Source organism: Numida meleagris, chromosome 1, assembly GCF_002078875.1.
Source record: "Numida meleagris isolate 19003 breed g44 Domestic line chromosome 1, NumMel1.0, whole genome shotgun sequence".
Lineage (NCBI taxonomy): Eukaryota > Metazoa > Chordata > Aves > Galliformes > Numididae > Numida > Numida meleagris.
In genome coordinates this window covers 51,135,620-51,152,235 of record NC_034409.1, presented here as the reverse complement: position 1 = coordinate 51,152,235, position 16,616 = coordinate 51,135,620, and the positions used below count along the sequence as shown (strand labels likewise).

The 16,616-nt window shown below is 47.6% G+C and overlaps 1 protein-coding gene across 1 annotated transcript in view; it reads left to right on the top strand.

The window, feature by feature from the left end:
• Nucleotides 1-16,616, top strand: part of CACNA1I (calcium voltage-gated channel subunit alpha1 I) — a 72,942-nt gene that overhangs the window by 40,029 nt on the left and 16,297 nt on the right. Inside the window, exons 10-25 of the mRNA XM_021394936.1 lie at nt 901-1,018; nt 1,492-1,647; nt 2,075-2,165; nt 3,844-4,046; nt 5,562-5,978; nt 6,390-6,490; nt 7,354-7,477; nt 8,353-8,421; nt 9,328-9,512; nt 9,852-9,978; nt 11,028-11,153; nt 11,604-11,693; nt 12,589-12,781; nt 13,851-14,002; nt 15,626-15,735; nt 16,298-16,431. Of these exons, the coding sequence (XP_021250611.1) occupies nt 901-1,018; nt 1,492-1,647; nt 2,075-2,165; nt 3,844-4,046; nt 5,562-5,978; nt 6,390-6,490; nt 7,354-7,477; nt 8,353-8,421; nt 9,328-9,512; nt 9,852-9,978; nt 11,028-11,153; nt 11,604-11,693; nt 12,589-12,781; nt 13,851-14,002; nt 15,626-15,735; nt 16,298-16,431 (2,396 nt within the window). The remainder of the gene's footprint in view (nt 1-900; nt 1,019-1,491; nt 1,648-2,074; nt 2,166-3,843; nt 4,047-5,561; nt 5,979-6,389; nt 6,491-7,353; nt 7,478-8,352; nt 8,422-9,327; nt 9,513-9,851; nt 9,979-11,027; nt 11,154-11,603; nt 11,694-12,588; nt 12,782-13,850; nt 14,003-15,625; nt 15,736-16,297; nt 16,432-16,616) is intronic.

Here is a 16,616-nt window from a genome sequence, read left to right as displayed (position 1 = left end):
GAGGAGGCACTGCATGGTTCATATTGCCATGAACATCAGTGCGTGAGCATATGGCTCATCTTCTCTACGGCTCTAGGCTTGGGGAACACTGGCAGATGTTTGTTTAAAGAGATTGAGGCTCTTGCTCCCCTAAATTGGTTTCAGTAGCTGAACATTTGTCCTGGATGGAGTGGAGAAGTGCTGCCACCAAATGTGTGTGCTGAACATTATGTCCCGTTGCAGGACAGGTGATGCCTCTTGGCAATCAGTAGTATCTAGAGGAATAGCTCAGCCCAGAAGCTGATTGGCAGAAGGGTCACAGGAAGCACCCGAGAAAATTTGTCAGTGCACTTTGTGGATGCACTGGTAGGGAGATGAAGACAAATGAGAGCAAAAGAGAATGATGGAGAAAGCAGGTCTGAAGGCATTAAGTGAGCTCTGAGGCAGTGCAGATGGGAAGCGAGGCTTTGTGGTAAGCTTGTTCTAGCACCTGTGTGCTACTTAAGAAAGAAGGGCCTATAAGAAAGAACGGGATAGACTCTTTAGCAAGGTCTGTTGGGAGAGGACAAGGGGAATTGCTTTCAAACTAAAAGATGAGAGATTTAGATTGGATATGAGGAAAAAGTTTCTTATGATAATGTTGGTGAAGCGCTGGCACAGGCTACCCAGAGAGGTGGTGGATGCCCCATCCCTGGAGACATCCGAGGTCAGCTGGAGGGACTCTGAGCACCTGATCGAGCTATAGGTGTCTCTATTCATTGCAGGGGAGTTGGACCAGATGGCCTTTAAGGGCCCCTTCCATCTCAAATGATTCTATGATGATTCTGTGATGATTAATTGGTGTGGAGTGTCACTCAGACAAGTTTATTGTGACGGCAGAGATATTTAAACTGGGGACCAATTCCTCTCCTGTCCCAACAGTATTTTGGGAATGCACATCTTTGGTTGCAAGTTCAGCCTGAGGACGGATACAGGAGATACAGTTCCTGATCGGAAAAATTTTGACTCCCTGCTGTGGGCCATTGTCACTGTCTTCCAGGTGAGCCCTCTTTGCTCTTTGTGGGTGGAAAAAGCAAAGTGAGGATCATGAGTTTTTTTTTCTCATTGTGGATTATTCATTTACTTCTGATGGCACAGAGGGCTTCAGTATGTGATGTCAAAGGAGGAAGAGTAATTGCATATTGTAACTTGGTGACTGTTATCTCTCAGACAGAGGGGCTCCTTCCTTCCTAACAGAAAGTTTGCAGAGGTCACTTCTGTTGTGGCAACACCTGTGTTTAACACTGTCAACCCAGCACATGGCTGCTCTCATATTTGTTCTTGTTTCTTCCTGCTCAGCTAACATTACTGGGGCAGTACCACCACTGGACAGTAGCAGTGGGCAGTAGTTGTGTGATTATGTGGAGGTTAAGAGGCCTAATGTGTCCTAAAGTGTATGCTTTCAGTGTCCTTTTTGGGAATCCTCTCTGTGTTATCCCTTCATGTTTACATGGCTTCTGCTTTTGGTTACAGATCTTAACCCAGGAGGACTGGAATGTTGTGCTCTATAATGGCATGGCCTCGACCTCGCCGTGGGCATCCCTTTACTTTGTGGCTCTTATGACATTTGGCAATTACGTGCTCTTCAATCTGCTGGTGGCCATCCTCGTGGAGGGGTTCCAGGCTGAGGTAAGTCATCAACGATGCTACCTACTCCCACTGAGAGGAGGAAAAGAGGTGCTAAAAAGGGACCTTGAGACACTTGAAAGGTACCAGAGTGAAGGATTCCCAAAGTATCACACCTCTGCTGTTCTATTTCTTAAGTTCAGGGTGGGCTTCTTTAAAAAAAAATAGATGACAGTATTAATCCTTGCAATGAAAGAGACAAACCCTCCAGAAGGGAATTCACAATTTCCATCCCATGCTACACAGCTAAGTTACATCCTTTCCATCTCCTAAAGCAAGAGCTCAGTATCTCAGCCATCACAGGTCACATTGGACTCACCAGTGGTCATGCTGATGCATGGCTGCCAAGGAAGACTGGCAACAATGAAATACAAGAAAAAGTGGCCTTTTCTGTTTATGAGTTCCCACCTTCTTAATTTGTGTGTTCTAGGGTGATGCCAACCGATCATACTCAGAGGAAGATCAGAGTTCGTCAAACATGGAGGAGTTAGATCAGTTCCAAGAGATCCAGGAAGGCTCAGGTATGATAACTCAAACTGCCTCGTTTGCTCACATCCCATTGCTGCTTAGTGAGAAGTTTGAAAGCAGACTGGGCAGAAAATTGGCTCCCATCACCAAGGCAGAACTTACTTTCATTTTGAACTTAATGTTAGTTTGTGGTGTTACATGTGGAAATTTGGGGCTGCACTGGCTTCCTGAGGAAAGTGATAGCTAAAGGGAGCAGTTTTTGAATGCCTAAAAAGCAGCAAAAAGGAGTGAGAAGATGGCACTCCTGCTCAGCTTTGGGGGCACCATTTCAGGAGCACTGGGTCCAAATCTGGAGGCCACATTTGGAGAGGGGATACCAACATGTTAAAAAGGACTCAGGAAAATCTGGAAGCCCTGCCTCATAGTGTGAGGCTAATGAAGCTTTGAGAAACTGGAGAAGTAACTTGATCACACACTCTGTAAATGCCGGCCATAAGGAGAGATTTCTGATGGTAGATGGCTCTTTAATTGAGCAGAAAAAAAGCATAATGAGATTGTAAAGGTTGGAAAGTGGAGCTAGACAAACTCACACTGCAAAAAGCCACGTATTTTTAAGGAAGGATAATTAACTGTTGGTACAGTCTGCCTACAAACTGCCGGGTAAGGTTTCCACCCCTTGAAGACTGCAAGTCTTTTTGCAAAAGGTATTATACTTCAGACAGGACTTGGTGGCAGGGAGCAGTGAGAGTATGACTAGAGATGTGGGAGCTGGGGGAAGCATCCAAGCAGGCAGGGCAGGGACCACACCAGCAAAGGCATAGGACTTGCACATGTGAGCAGGGCAGATCTGCTGATGGTAGCCAGGATCTAGCAGTAGTTCAAAGTCTGCCATGCAAGCCCACAGGGACAACAAGCTCAGTCAGCAAGACAAGGTCAGGATCCATAAGGTGTAAGGACAGGCAGAAGCATATTCACTGTATAACCCAGGCAAGGATCATAGGCACGGGTCTGAGCTTAAATGCGTGGTGAGGAGCAGAGGCTCCAGGCTTGGCTTGTCACAGCCTATTCTCACAACTTAGCTTTTTTTTTCATAGCAGTATGATGCCAGGTTGCATAGCTACACTGTGCCAGAGCTTATCTTGAGTGTAGGCAGCCAAAACCCTAGGAGGGCAGAAAGAAGAAAGGTTGCAGAGTCTGTCGGTGCACTTGCAACAGTGACACTGAGTGCAGGCAATGGTATGTGACCTTCATTATGCAATAGGCCAAACAAAAATGATTGCTCCAGTCCCTTCAGATGTTAAAAGCCAGCATCCCGTCCTCTCCATCCATCTTGACAAATGTCAGTGGTTTTTCACAGCAGCTAACACAGCCCTCAAAGGTGCCCTGAATCTTCAAGGTCAATGATCAGTCATTTGAAGAAGCCCAGTGTAGGACGGGCTGTTCTGTTCTGCCTGTCTGCCTGACCGCCACTCTGCTCAACCATCCAGCCTCAAGGAGAGCCACCGCCAGTTTTGGAGACTGAAGAGAAAGCTTCAATGTCTTGCTAGATAGCACTACTTTTGCCATAGCACCCTAAATCAAAAGGAATCAATGCTGACTGATGCTAAACAGCTAACATGCTGTTAGCTGCTAACATGCTTAACAGCTTGGATGTTGAAACCGTCACTGGGTGGTGAGGAACCAACCTCCTTCTTTTCTCCTTTATCCCTCTTTTTCCATCTTTCCACCCAGACCCAAAGCTTTGTGCAATTTCTGTGACACCAAATGGCCACTTGGACCCATCCTTGCCCTCTTCCAATGCCCCAGTGGCTGCTGGGGGGGTCTCCAACTCCTCACGCCACTCCCTGCAGCCTGACCAGATCCGTGTTGCTGTTGGCTCCCGGAAGAGCAGCGTGATGTCCCTGGGGAGAATGACCTATGACCAGCGATCCTTGGTGAGTGAGTGAGTAGAAACATCTGTCATACCCTTCTTTTGAAGTGCATGGGCCTTTCTGTCATCATCTGTTGGATTACTACGGAGAATTGCATTGCTGATAAAGGCTTGTAACACAAGCGCGTTGCCTGCCCATGGGAAGCCAGTTCACATAATTCATTTGTATTTCCAGATTAGATCAATCAGTCAGTCATAGAACGGCTTGGGTTGGAAAAGGCCTCAAAGATCATCTAGTTCAAACCCCTTGCCATGGGCAGGGTTGCCAACCACTAGATCAGATTGCCCAGGAGCCCATCCAATCTGGCCTTGAACACCTCCAGGGATGAGGCAACCACAACATCTCCAGGCAGCCTGTGCCAGTGCATCACCACCCTCTGAGTGATCTATTGACCTTATTGACCTATATTTCTAGGTTATTGATCAGTATTCCATTGAGTGTAGGTTACAGCTTTTATATTCTTTTGGTGAGAGGGGGGAACACCATGGGGATTTCTCTTAGGGAGACCAGGCTCTGGGCAACCTGAGCTAGATATGGATGTATCTGAAGGAGAGCTACAGGAAGGAAAGGGACAGACTCTTTTACAGGGTCTGTTGTGACAGGACAAGGTAAAATGGTTTCAAACTAGGACAAGAGATTTAGATCAGATATAAGGAAGAAGTCTTTTATAGTGAGGGTGGTGAGGCACTGGAACAGGTTGCCCAGAGATGTGGTGGATGTCCTGCCCCTGGAGACTTTCAAGGCTAGGCTGGACCAGGCTCTGGGCAACCTGATCTAGCTGTGGATGTCTCTGTTCATTGCAAGGTAGTTGGTCTAGATGCCCTTTAAGTGTCCCTTCCAACTCTAAGTATTCTATAATTCTATGATTCTGTGATTCTATGTCCTGTCCTCTTGCCCAGTACACAAAGTCATGCCCTGAGTGAGTTGAGTGCATAGAAAGGTCTAGGTGCTGCCAGAATTTCAGAGTCCCATAATAGATGCATTTTCTGGAAGCTTTTGATACCATGACAGCCACATACTACATGATAACTTGCTGATGTTGTTGAACTAGACTGTAACCAACAAGCCTGTTTCTCTCATTTCTTCTTTTTATGAAGGCTGTGCTCAAAGGTGTCGTGTCACATTATCCATCTCCTTGTACCTTGTGTTATTCTTTACCCCAGGGCTGTGTAAAATGCTGCCAATCAGATTTTTGGAAATCTTTATTCTTGCTATGTGCTGATATAAGTAACAACATCAGGCACCTGGCCTTTGGCTTTATTATTTACCTTCCTTGTAAGTGCCTTGCACACAGATGGTGCTATAAAGTGATCACAGCCAACACCTCTGCTGGCTCATTATCAATTTGTTGTTAGATATATAGCAATTACAGCTACATTCCCACTATGCATGTTCTTTGAGGAGTAAAAAAGGGTGCACATGGCTTAGGATCCCTGGGGGGATATCTGATGTCTGCAACAAGACAGCGCTTTCCCTCCCCAGTCCTGGGTGGCTGAGTCCCATCCCACTCTCTTACAGTCCAGCTCTCGCAGTTCACACTATGGTGCCTGGGGCCGCAGCGGGGCCTGGGGGAGCCGTCGCTCCAGCTGGAACAGCCTGGCCCGAGGACACAGCTTGAAGCACAAACCTCCCTCTGCCGAGCACGAGTCCCTCCTGTCCGGGGAGAGGCACAGGGCAGGAGACAGGGAGCTGGATGGAGCAGAGAGAGCGTTTCACCACCGCCGGACTCTCTCTCTGGACAACAAAGGCTCCTGTGACCTGCTAGAGTTGGCCTCCATCCCGTCTGGCCACAGAGGGACCTGTAGGCCAGGGACAACATCAGGGAGCAGTGAGCATCAAGACTGCAATGGGAAAATGCCCAGTATTGCAAAAGAGATCTTCCCAAAGATGAACAACCGCAAGGAACGGGGAGAGGATGATGAAGAAATAGACTATGTGAGTACTTGGTGTGGGGAACCTGGGGTTACAGTGCAGTGCTGCGGGAAACCCCAGCTCTTCCACTGAGCTATTGAGGAGTCATCATTCCTGTGTAATAGAGCCAATGTCTCTATTATGGACTACATCTACCTCTAGATAGGAGACTAGCAGTTTTATTTTTAATGATGTGAGGAGGAAATCTGAAGGTGAGAGGTAAGCAGGACCTGGCAAAGAAATGCCTACCTCCTCTTCAGTGGCTTCTTGTTCTTTGAGTCCATTTCCTCACCCAGGTGCTAAAGAAAGGCAGGTAGTGCACCTGGGGAGGAACACTAGATAGCGGTACTTGGGGATCACATGAGAAAATGAGAGTGCCTCTGTTAGGCAATGAGAAGTCAGCCAGTGACACTTGCCTCCGCTGCATCCCTCCAGAGCCTATGTTTTCGCATCCGGAAGATGATGGAAGTCTATAAGCCAGACTGGTGTGAGTTACGGGAAGACTGGTCCATATATCTCTTCTCTCCACAAAACAGGTTTGTGCAGTTTTTGCCGTGAAAGGGTTGAGAAGGTGGGACAGATTTTGTTGCTGTGCCATTTACATTCCCTGAGCTGGGCATTAGATTGTAACTTTAAACTCGGTATCTGGGAATGTGTTTCTTCTCCATCGCCTCTCCTTCTACAGTCAAACAACATTTCTCTTCCTTGATTCTGCAGATGAGAGGGAGGATGAGAATCCTAAATGCCTATTGTGCTTTTCCTTCCCTTTGGAGCATCCCATTTTTCTTTTGTGTAATCATAAATATTTATAGCAAAGTGAGGCAGGGAATACTGACATTTACCCGAAAAAGGAGAAGTAATATATTATTAATGACTCCATAACACTGATATTTTCTCCCCTGGTACCAAAACAGCCTCTCCATTCCATTTTCAGTCCCACTGCCACTTATCAGCATATTGCCCTTTAGGGCAACGTTAGAAATCTTCTTGCTGGAAAAGAAAAAAACAACAGCAACAACAAACACTCATACTAAACAACAAAAACAAAAAAAACCCCACAAGTATTTAGATATATATTCTTCCCACTAGAGGGTCTTCCCACTGGGAGAAAATGTGCCATCACCTCTTGAGGTGTTGCTCATGGAGGAGATTTGCTCCATGTGACACCAATGCTAATGGGCACTGTGTCTTTCAGAGCAGGCAGAGTTGTGTTCTCTATCATAGCCAAGTCACCTGCCTCTCCTCAACTTTCAAGACGTGGCTTCATTGCCCTAGTGTGAATATGGAAGGGTTTGGTGCATTAGAGCTCATTTTCAAACAGACCACTTAATTTTCTGTGCTCCTAGCTTCTAACCTCCCTCTGTCCGAGGTACAGGTGCCTACTGGAACTCTCTTGCAGGTTTCGCCTCCTCTGCCAAACCATCATTGCTCACAAGCTCTTTGACTACGTAGTGTTGGCCTTCATCTTCCTGAATTGCATCACCATTGCACTGGAGAGACCGCAGATTGAACACAGAAGCACGGTGAGCACTATTCCTTCCCATCTACCTTTTAACACGGTGTCTGACAGAGGTGTATAGGCATTCCTGGTGCCATAATGGCCTTTGGACAAAACTCAGCATTAAACGCAACTCCAATTCATCTATTCATTTGCCCATGTATTAGCAGTTCACACCATATGTGCTTCCCCTGCAGGGCCTTATAATGTGTCAATCTTCTTTATAATAGGGTAATTCTAGTTTGCTCCCTTTTTGGGGGGCGAGGGAGTCCTCTGGGACCCCATGGTTAAGAGATAGTTTTCCAAAGGGTCAGGGACTGGGAAATAAAGGAAGCACCTTCCACGTGCAGTGTGTCATCATGTATGCTGCTTTTGAGCTCTCTTGGAGGTGGCTCAGACTGGCATTTCAAAAATGAGACTGAGTTGACTAGTGACTTTTTTTGCATCTCTTCCTTAGCTGACCCCTCAACTCTGTGGCACTTACACACCCTTCAGCAGTCAGTCAGTGCTCAGCAGCCCTTTGGGAAGGAGTCCCAGGGCAGCGCAGTAGATCAGGACTGAGCAGCACTGGCAGAGTGGGGCAGCGAGCACCACGGAACCAGATTTGTAGAATGCATTGCAAATCCCATCCACTGTGCTTTTGAAGAGCGGTATGGGATCCTGTCCCAGATGTGGCATGGGGCAGAGCTGAGGCTTGTGAGCCAAAAGCTGTCAGTGCTGACCTTTGCCAGGAGTGCCTCTCTTATTCCTCCAATCTTCAGACTCTTCACAGGAAAGAAAAAGATATCAAGTTCACCACAGGGGCCTGATGGAGTAACAAGAAGGCAAGATGCATTTAAGGCCATTCTATCTCTCTCTCTCTCTTTCTCTCTCTCTCTCTTTTTTTTTTTTTTTCCCTAGGAGAGAATCTTTCTTACTGTGTCCAACTACATTTTCACAGCAATTTTTGTAGCTGAGATGACACTGAAGGTAAGTTAATGGAAATGAATGGCTCAGAGCCTTTCCCTGGTGTCAGGAATACCATGGTTCATGTTTGCTTGGCACCCTTCCAAAATCTCTCCATTTTTTCAGTGTCCCAGTCCTTCCCCCACCTTGGTAAAGGGAAGTCAAGAACCCTCTGGTTGTGCATGGAGGGGATGCTTATACTGGGCTTTAAAAACAAAGAGGTCTTGGTGTCTGGGAGAAATAGCTAGTCTCCAGCTATGGATTTTGTAATAGTGTCAAAAGTCCATTCCCATCCTCCTGGAGCAAGAGAGGGAGAAATTACAATGATTTTAATGAATTGCCATTAGCTGAGATAATTATTCAATAGGTGTCATTGCAACAATAGAGAAATCTGGTTAATCCTCTTGTGTTGAGGAAAGAGTCTAAATGCTGAGGAAAGCAAATCTCAAAACTGGATGCCTGAGGCAAAACCCTCTAAAATTTCTTCCTAAACTACTGCCATGATTTTTAGAATGTTTTAGGAGCCAGAGTATGGGTTTTAGTGCCTGGCTCTGTCTCTCAAAATGAAAATGATCTCTGGACTGGGAGGTATGTGATATGGAACATCCCCTACAGTGTTCTGTTGCTCAGGAATGCAGAGAAGAGGTGAGAAGACACTATGGCAATCATGGTGAAATGCTACTGCAGAGTAGCATTCTTGTAGTGTTACGTGCCACCACTTTGGACAAAGACACTTTCCTTCATAACCTTCAGTTCAAAAGGAAAAGGTGATGAGACCAAGTATGGGATTCAGAATGAGTCCTCTCTGCTCCATTAGAAAGCATCACATGGAGATGATAACCGTTCTCCATCCTTCCCCTCTCTGTGGCTGTCCTCTTACAAGCAACATGGAGGAGTCGTTTAGACCCCATCCTCTTCCTTCTCTTGCAGGTGGTCTCTCTAGGCCTGTATTTTGGGGATCAGGCTTATCTCCGCAGCAGCTGGAACGTCCTGGATGGCTTCTTGGTCTTTGTGTCTCTCATCGACATTGTGGTCTCAGTGGCTTCTGCTGGTGGTGCCAAAATCCTAGGGGTGCTGCGGGTCCTCCGGCTGCTGCGCACCTTACGGCCACTCCGGTCAGAGTCCCACCACATCCTATCCTGCTCCTCCTTCTTACTGGTCCCCCCAGGAAGGGTCCTGGAGTCAAACCCCACTGTAATGGTCAAAAGGTGGTCTTTGACAAGCCACAAACCAGAGGGAGGTCTCCCTTAGTCATATGGCTCCGTCCATGGAGATATTTCTTCAGATATCCAACCCATGGGATAAAAGAGAAATTGGGGCCCTGGTAGGAGTGTTTCCCCATGACAGCCCACTGCACAGGGAGAGCAGGGGCCCTCTGCTGCTGAAAATGTTTATCTGTGGCCAAACACCCCAGCCCTGTCTCTCTGTCAGCCCTCCCTTTCCTTCCCTTCCAGAGTCATCAGCCGAGCCCCTGGCCTCAAGCTGGTGGTGGAGACACTCATTTCTTCCCTCAAGCCCATAGGAAACATTGTCCTCATCTGCTGCGCTTTCTTCATCATCTTTGGCATCCTGGGTGTGCAGGTAGGGTTCCTATTGCCCTGGCAACCCCACACCTACCAGGGGCACCTGTACCCCCAGCTACAACAGGCACAGGGAACTGAGCAAAGTAGGAGGAGCAGGCAAGCTGGGAGACTTCTGCAGCTGCTCAACCCCCTGAGCTGTCTCCCTCTGAATAGTTCCCACGGCCTTTGGCAAGTGCATCCAGCTCTTCAACGAGTGCAAACATTGCTGAATGTGCAAGACAGGAGTTAATGCTTGTGTGTGCATGGCACGATCGGGTCAGGGTTTGGGTCAGTGTTACAGGGAGAGCCCAGGGCTAGCTCACTGGGCACATCCATGCCACACAGCAAGGGCAAGCAGCTCCAATCCTGCTTGCATGAACCCTGCCTCCAGCCAGCTCTGTTCCTCTTCCTTGCTATCAACCCTAAGTCCACCCACATCCTCCTCTTATTTTTTTATTTAATTCTCTTTATTTTCGGTGAGAGGAGCGAGGGCGTGGGCGTTACTTCCATCTCAGGGAATGCGCTATACTTAGTCTGTTCTTATGCATCTGTACAAATGCACAATCCAGTACCTTCCATATGGGGAAGGGAGCCCTGGGCAGAGAGAGAGAGCAGTGCAGCTTTGCGGAAAAAAATAGTATCTGAGAAGCAGGGGATGTATTTTCTGGTTCTTTACCCACAGATGATTTTTTTTCCCATCAGCTTTCTTGGTAACTGGGAGACAGGGAGGGGTGATTGCTCTTAGTGGCTGAATAGAAGATTATTGGGCTAATGGCTTTAATTGGGCCCCAAAATACTGCCCTAACAGCTGTCAGATAGTGAGGACTTACAATCACTTCTGGCCTGGAGCAATATAGGAGGATGAAAAGCCAGATGTGAGTTCAAAGGATTGGCCCTGTCTCCTTACCAATGCATGAACCAGTGCTGTATAATGCACTGGTGTTCCCCCATACCTATCCTGGAGGGAACCCTGCAGCCCACCTACTTCCTTGGGAGCTTCCGCACGTGCCAGGGAGCATGGTGGGCCCTGGAGGGAAAGGGGCTGATGGAGTTGCTCCCCTTCCACAGCTCTTCAAGGGCAAGTTCTACCACTGCCTAGGGGTCGACATCAGGAACATCACCAACCGGTCTGACTGCGTGGCTGCCAACTACAAGTGGGTGCACCACAAGTACAACTTTGACAACCTGGGACAGGTGAGTGTGCCTGCAGCCCACATCCCTGATGGGAACTCAGCTTTCCTCCTATATGTACCTCTCCCAGTGCCTGAAAAGCCTGATCCTAAGGCTAGGAAGAGCAGTTATTTGGTATGTGTATCCATGTAGAGACTGTTGCTAGTGGTTTAGTAACAGGATGATGTGTACAGGTAGTAGGGAAAGAAAAGGGTGGCAGCAGAAAGCTTGATTTTCTATTTTTCCTCAAGCTGTGAAGCAGATGTTCTTCATGACCTCTCCCCTCTGGTGGATCTGGCTTCCTGTCCCACCCCCCTACCCCCCCACGCTGAAAGGAGCAGGTTTTGATGTGTGCAGAGACACAGGCAGAAATAGAATTTCAACGCTGTGTGTGTTAGAGCATAAAAACCCACTTATTTTTCCCAGTCTGCCAGATGCACCTGCTCCACATCTGCTTTGCTTTTTGTATTGCAGGCCCTGATGTCTCTCTTTGTTCTGGCTTCCAAGGATGGCTGGGTCAATATTATGTATAATGGACTAGATGCTGTAGCTGTTGATCAGCAGGTATGAATACATCCTTGCAAAAAGATCTCTTTTACTTTCCTGGGGCTAGTAAGGTGTGAGCATACTCTAACATCCTGCTTTGGACAGCTCCCTCTAGCCAGGTTCCCCTTCCAGGGCCCTTCTCAGTCCTTTGCTCATCCCCTTGCAAGGTGTCCAGGCTGTGCCAAGTCCATGCAGTGAAGCACAGCTGTGACCATAATGGCCTCAAGCTGCACTAGGGGAGGTTCAACTTGGATATTAGGAAAAATTTCTTCTCCGAAAGAGTGGTGCTGCACTGGAAAAGGCTGACCAGGGAGGTGGGGGAGTCACCGTCCCATGGAGGTGTTCCAGAACCATGTGGATGTGGCACTGAGTGACATGGATTAGAGTGGCCACAGGCATGGGCTGATGGTTAGACTAGATGATCTTTCCAACCTTAGTGATTCTATGACCACATAGTGAGTGTCTGTAGTAATTCTTACCATCTAACCAGTCTGGATCACATGGCAGGTCTTTATAACAACAGAGCAACAATGCCATATGCGTTTCTGGACATGCTGGCTCCCTTCTGGCCCACAGATGATTATTTTAATACCCCGTAAAAAGAGATTGTTGGGCTGCTGCCTGCTATAACACTACTCCTCCACTGCTAAGGCTATGACCTTGATAGTGCTGGTATAGACACCTGCCATGGGCTGCACAGCTACAGGCCTGAACCTTGGGTTTGATGCTCTGTTTACCTCTGAAACTCTGCACAAGATGCACTACTGTCCATTGTTCTAGCTCTTCCCATCCCACTCCTCTCATTTTCATAATCCCACCCCACCTCCCCAGCAGGCAGTCATCATGATGGTTCCCATCCCCATCATTTCCATACCAGCACCCATCTGATCATAGCCTTTCTCTTCTCTTCTAGCCAGTGACCAACAACAACCCCTGGATGCTCCTCTACTTCATCTCCTTCCTCCTCATTGTCAGCTTTTTTGTGCTCAACATGTTTGTGGGGGTGGTAGTGGAGAACTTCCACAAGTGCCGACAGCACCAGGAGGCTGAGGAGGCCCGCCGGCGAGAGGAGAAGCGCCTGCGGCGCCTGGAGAAGAAGCGAAGGAGTAAGGCACAGCCTAAGTGTTTGGTTGGTTCGTAGGCCAAGGTTTTCTGAGAAAAACCTTCTCCTCTTCTTTTTCTTTCTCGACGGGCCGGTCTCTAAAACGCATTGCTTGTGGCCGTGCTCTGAGCCTTCCTCCCTGCGTTGCTACCGCTCCGCTATGCACCACACCAGTGGTCTGGGGAAGGGGGGTGGCTGACGAGGTCTGTTGGGAAGCTATGGTGCCGGGGAAGCCGTCGGGTTTTAGCATCCAGCCCCCGGGGAAATAAGGTGTACCAAAAATATACGTGTGTACATGCTGGTATGCACTGTCAGCACAGGACATACACAGTTCAGTAGACATCCTGGGCTTCCTGCAACCTCAACTAGTGTTAGGGAGAAGACCCATACAAGCTATCCTTTGTGTTTAAACCAAAATTTCAAGAAAAGAGAGAGGAAAAAAAAGAGGAAGACCCTTGTGTTTTGTTTCTGGCTCTTTCTATTAGTGTTGCAGTGTCACTTCTTGGGGTCCCAGGCCCTCTAGGGTGAAGTAAGCCTTCTTCCTGGTGTATCTGTCCTCTCCTGTATTACTTTTAAACAAAATTTGCAAAAGCATACTTGCCCCTAGGTATCTTCCCTACTACCCCAGACTGATGGCTTTCTTCCATTCACAGCCCATGGGCATGCTTTCCCTTCCTCTGCTCCAGTTTTACCTCTCTCTTGTGACACCCTGGGGCCTCTCCTGGAACCATCTGCTCCCTTTTATCATTTATGATCTTAATTTGTTGAGGCATGAAATGCTGATTTAGCACCATTCCCACAAACATAGACTGACAGATTTTAAGCATTCATTTTCTTTATTCTATTTATTTTTCTCCCCACTTCTACTTTCCTCTTTTTTGTGTTTCATTTTTCTCCTATGCCCTCTATCTTTTACCTATACTTTTCTGTCCTTTCTCTCTCCTGCCTTCATTCCCTTGTCTTTAACACTTATCATCACTTTTATGCCTGCTTCCTCCTCAGTGTTTCTTACCCATCTCTCTCTTTCTTCCAATTTCCTCCTAACTCTTCCCATCTCCCTCTTTCCACTGAAGAGGCGCAGCGTTTGCCGTACTATGCTACCTACTGCCCCATACGCCTCCTTATCCATTCGGTCTGCACCAGCCACTATCTGGACATCTTCATCACTTTCATCATCTGCCTCAACGTGGTCACCATGTCCTTGGAGCACTACAACCAACCTGTGGTGAGTGAGATCATGGAGAGTAATTATGCTCTTTTGCCACAGCTCTCTAATGCTCACTGTCTACCAGAAGAGGTAGGACACTTGTATCTCTAAAAATACTGTTGAAGTGTTGCAGGAGTTAATGTAGTAGGCAGAGTTATGCGAGGAGTTTGGTATGTGCTCAGAAAGGCAGCCCCTACTTAGGTATCTGTAATTGCCTGAAATGAAGAGAGATTAGTTATATAAGCAAGAGTGGAGCCCCTAGAAAGCTTTGTGTAATTAGGTCTCTGTGCTTTATATTATTAATGGGATAAGTGGGTCACCCACATTTGTCTGCCTAGTCTAATTGTTAGGTTTCCCTGGACCCTAACAAGAGGTGCGGTGGAAACAGCAGTGCCCTGGGAGCTTCAGGCTTTGCATCAGATTTCAAAATGTCATTCTAGTTTTCCTGCCATATGATCTGAGATGTGAGGACTGGATTGGCTGGTTGTGTGTCACCCAGCCACCTCTTTTCTGTAAGAGAAGCTGAAGGGGGAAAGCACTGAAAAGAGCCTCTGTCAGCTTCAGGGGGTGATTCCCAGCAAAGGGCTTTGTGAGCCAAAGGAGTTTTTTACTTAGGCTGGAGAAGACCAGGTACCTTTCAGTGTTGTTGGCAAAGCTCTAGATGCTTCTGATAAAAAAAAAAAGTATGCTGCATAACTCAAAGCAACTTTTTGCCTCTGTATGTAGACAAAGCATTCATTATGATATTTGCCCAATGGCATTTCAGTTTTCTTTTGAGGAGACTCGTAGTTTAGATGACACTTCTAGTACCTGAGCAGATGCTGTCGAAGGTAGATCAGGAACTGAATCTGTCCGTTATCATTCAGATATGCTGCCCAATTCCTCTGTTTCTTGCCCACCTTTTTATCTTGCTCCTGGTGGTGCCCAGTTTTACTCTGCAGGAACCCTAAGCCCTTATCTTTTGTCACCCTTGTGTCAGACCTTTGTTCATGTCAGAACAAGTCACTCTACTTTCTTACTCCTCAGTTCCTTCCCCTGTGACACAGTCAGGTTCTGCTAACAAATCCTGCCAAAGTGCTTTGAGCCAGTCCAGTGTGAGATGCCACCAATGCTGCCCATTGGTCACACTGGTCCCTGGTGGTGGTGAAGGGGCAGCACAGTGAAGAACCAGAAGCCCACAGCTGAGAGATGACACATGTCTGTCCCAAGCCAAGGCACACAGGAGTTTCCCCCCATCTGAGATGGCATTTATCCATGACTGAAGCAACAACCTTCCTGCCACACTCCTTGTCCATAGCTATGCCAATGCCATTAATGTGGTGGCATCCAGATGACGTGGGCTATTGGCTGAAAAGAAGGCTGATGGAACCTCAGTGGAATCTCGTTGCAGTAGCCTTCTTCTTCCTGTTATGCTGAGAAGTACAGGAGAGAGGAGCAATAACTGATTCCCAGAACAATATGGGGTAGAGGGGCCAGCTGATGGTTGCTTTCAGTAGGTGGCCTCCATGTTCAAGTAGACAGGGGGCATGGGGCATCTTCCCCATCTCATAATGAATTCCTGGCACTCAGGAGAGACCCCACAAGTTATGAACTTGCTATTACTCTTGCCTCAATTCTTCCACCCTTTCTTTCTGCTGGCAGTCTCTGGAGACCGCTCTTAAATACTGTAACTACCTGTTCACCACTGTGTTTGTGTTGGAGGCAGTTCTCAAGCTGGTGGCCTTTGGTCTGCGTCGATTCTTCAAGGACAGGTGAGCAAAGGGTTGTGTAAAACATGTCTGTGGGACAGCTGGGCACTGGGAGGAGACCTCGAGGATTAATCCCTATCTGGAATATAATAGCAGTCCCAACTATCTCCTAGTTCTGCACAGCAGAGCTGCAATGCCTGGGCAATAATAAGATTTGTCTAAGAACTGCCTCTTTGTTGGCATCTGCTAGTTAGGCTAGAAAGCAAAGTAGGTGGGCTCAGAAACAGTCAGTTTTTTTCTGCCCTTGAGGCAAACTGGGAACATGCTGAAGCAGAACGTATATAATGAAGCTGATACGAGGTAGTGAGGCCATAAAAAGCTGAGCCCATTAGTCAAAGCATAGCACCATAGTAACACAGCTCCATGCTTTCAGATCAGGCTGGTTTGCCTCTGGCTGCTCAGGCTGTGTGCAAAGTGAATCTCTGTTTGTCTGCAAAAGCCCATACAGGCTGACTCAGAGTGGGGCCTTGGATTTATATGTGAGGAAATGTTTAGGTTAAAGTGAAAACAATTCACTTTATTTGTCAGGGGAGTGGAAAACCTCTCTTTGATTTTTCTTCTTAAGGTGGAACCAGCTAGATCTGGCCATTGTGCTGCTGTCTGTCATGGGCATCACACTGGAAGAGATTGAAATCAATGCAGCTCTCCCAATTAACCCCACTATCATCAGGATCATGAGAGTGCTGCGCATCGCCCGGGGTGAGAGAGGCATGGGCAGGAGGCAGGGATGGAGGTGGCCATGGGGTGGGACCCAGTGCAGTGACTCATTGAGCAGTGGCTATAGAGGCACACACTCCTGCTGTCCCCAGCCCTGGAAGGGAGGCAGAGAATGGAAAGGAGGAATTGTGATTCACATTGCTTGGAGAAAGAGGAATCTTGGCCAG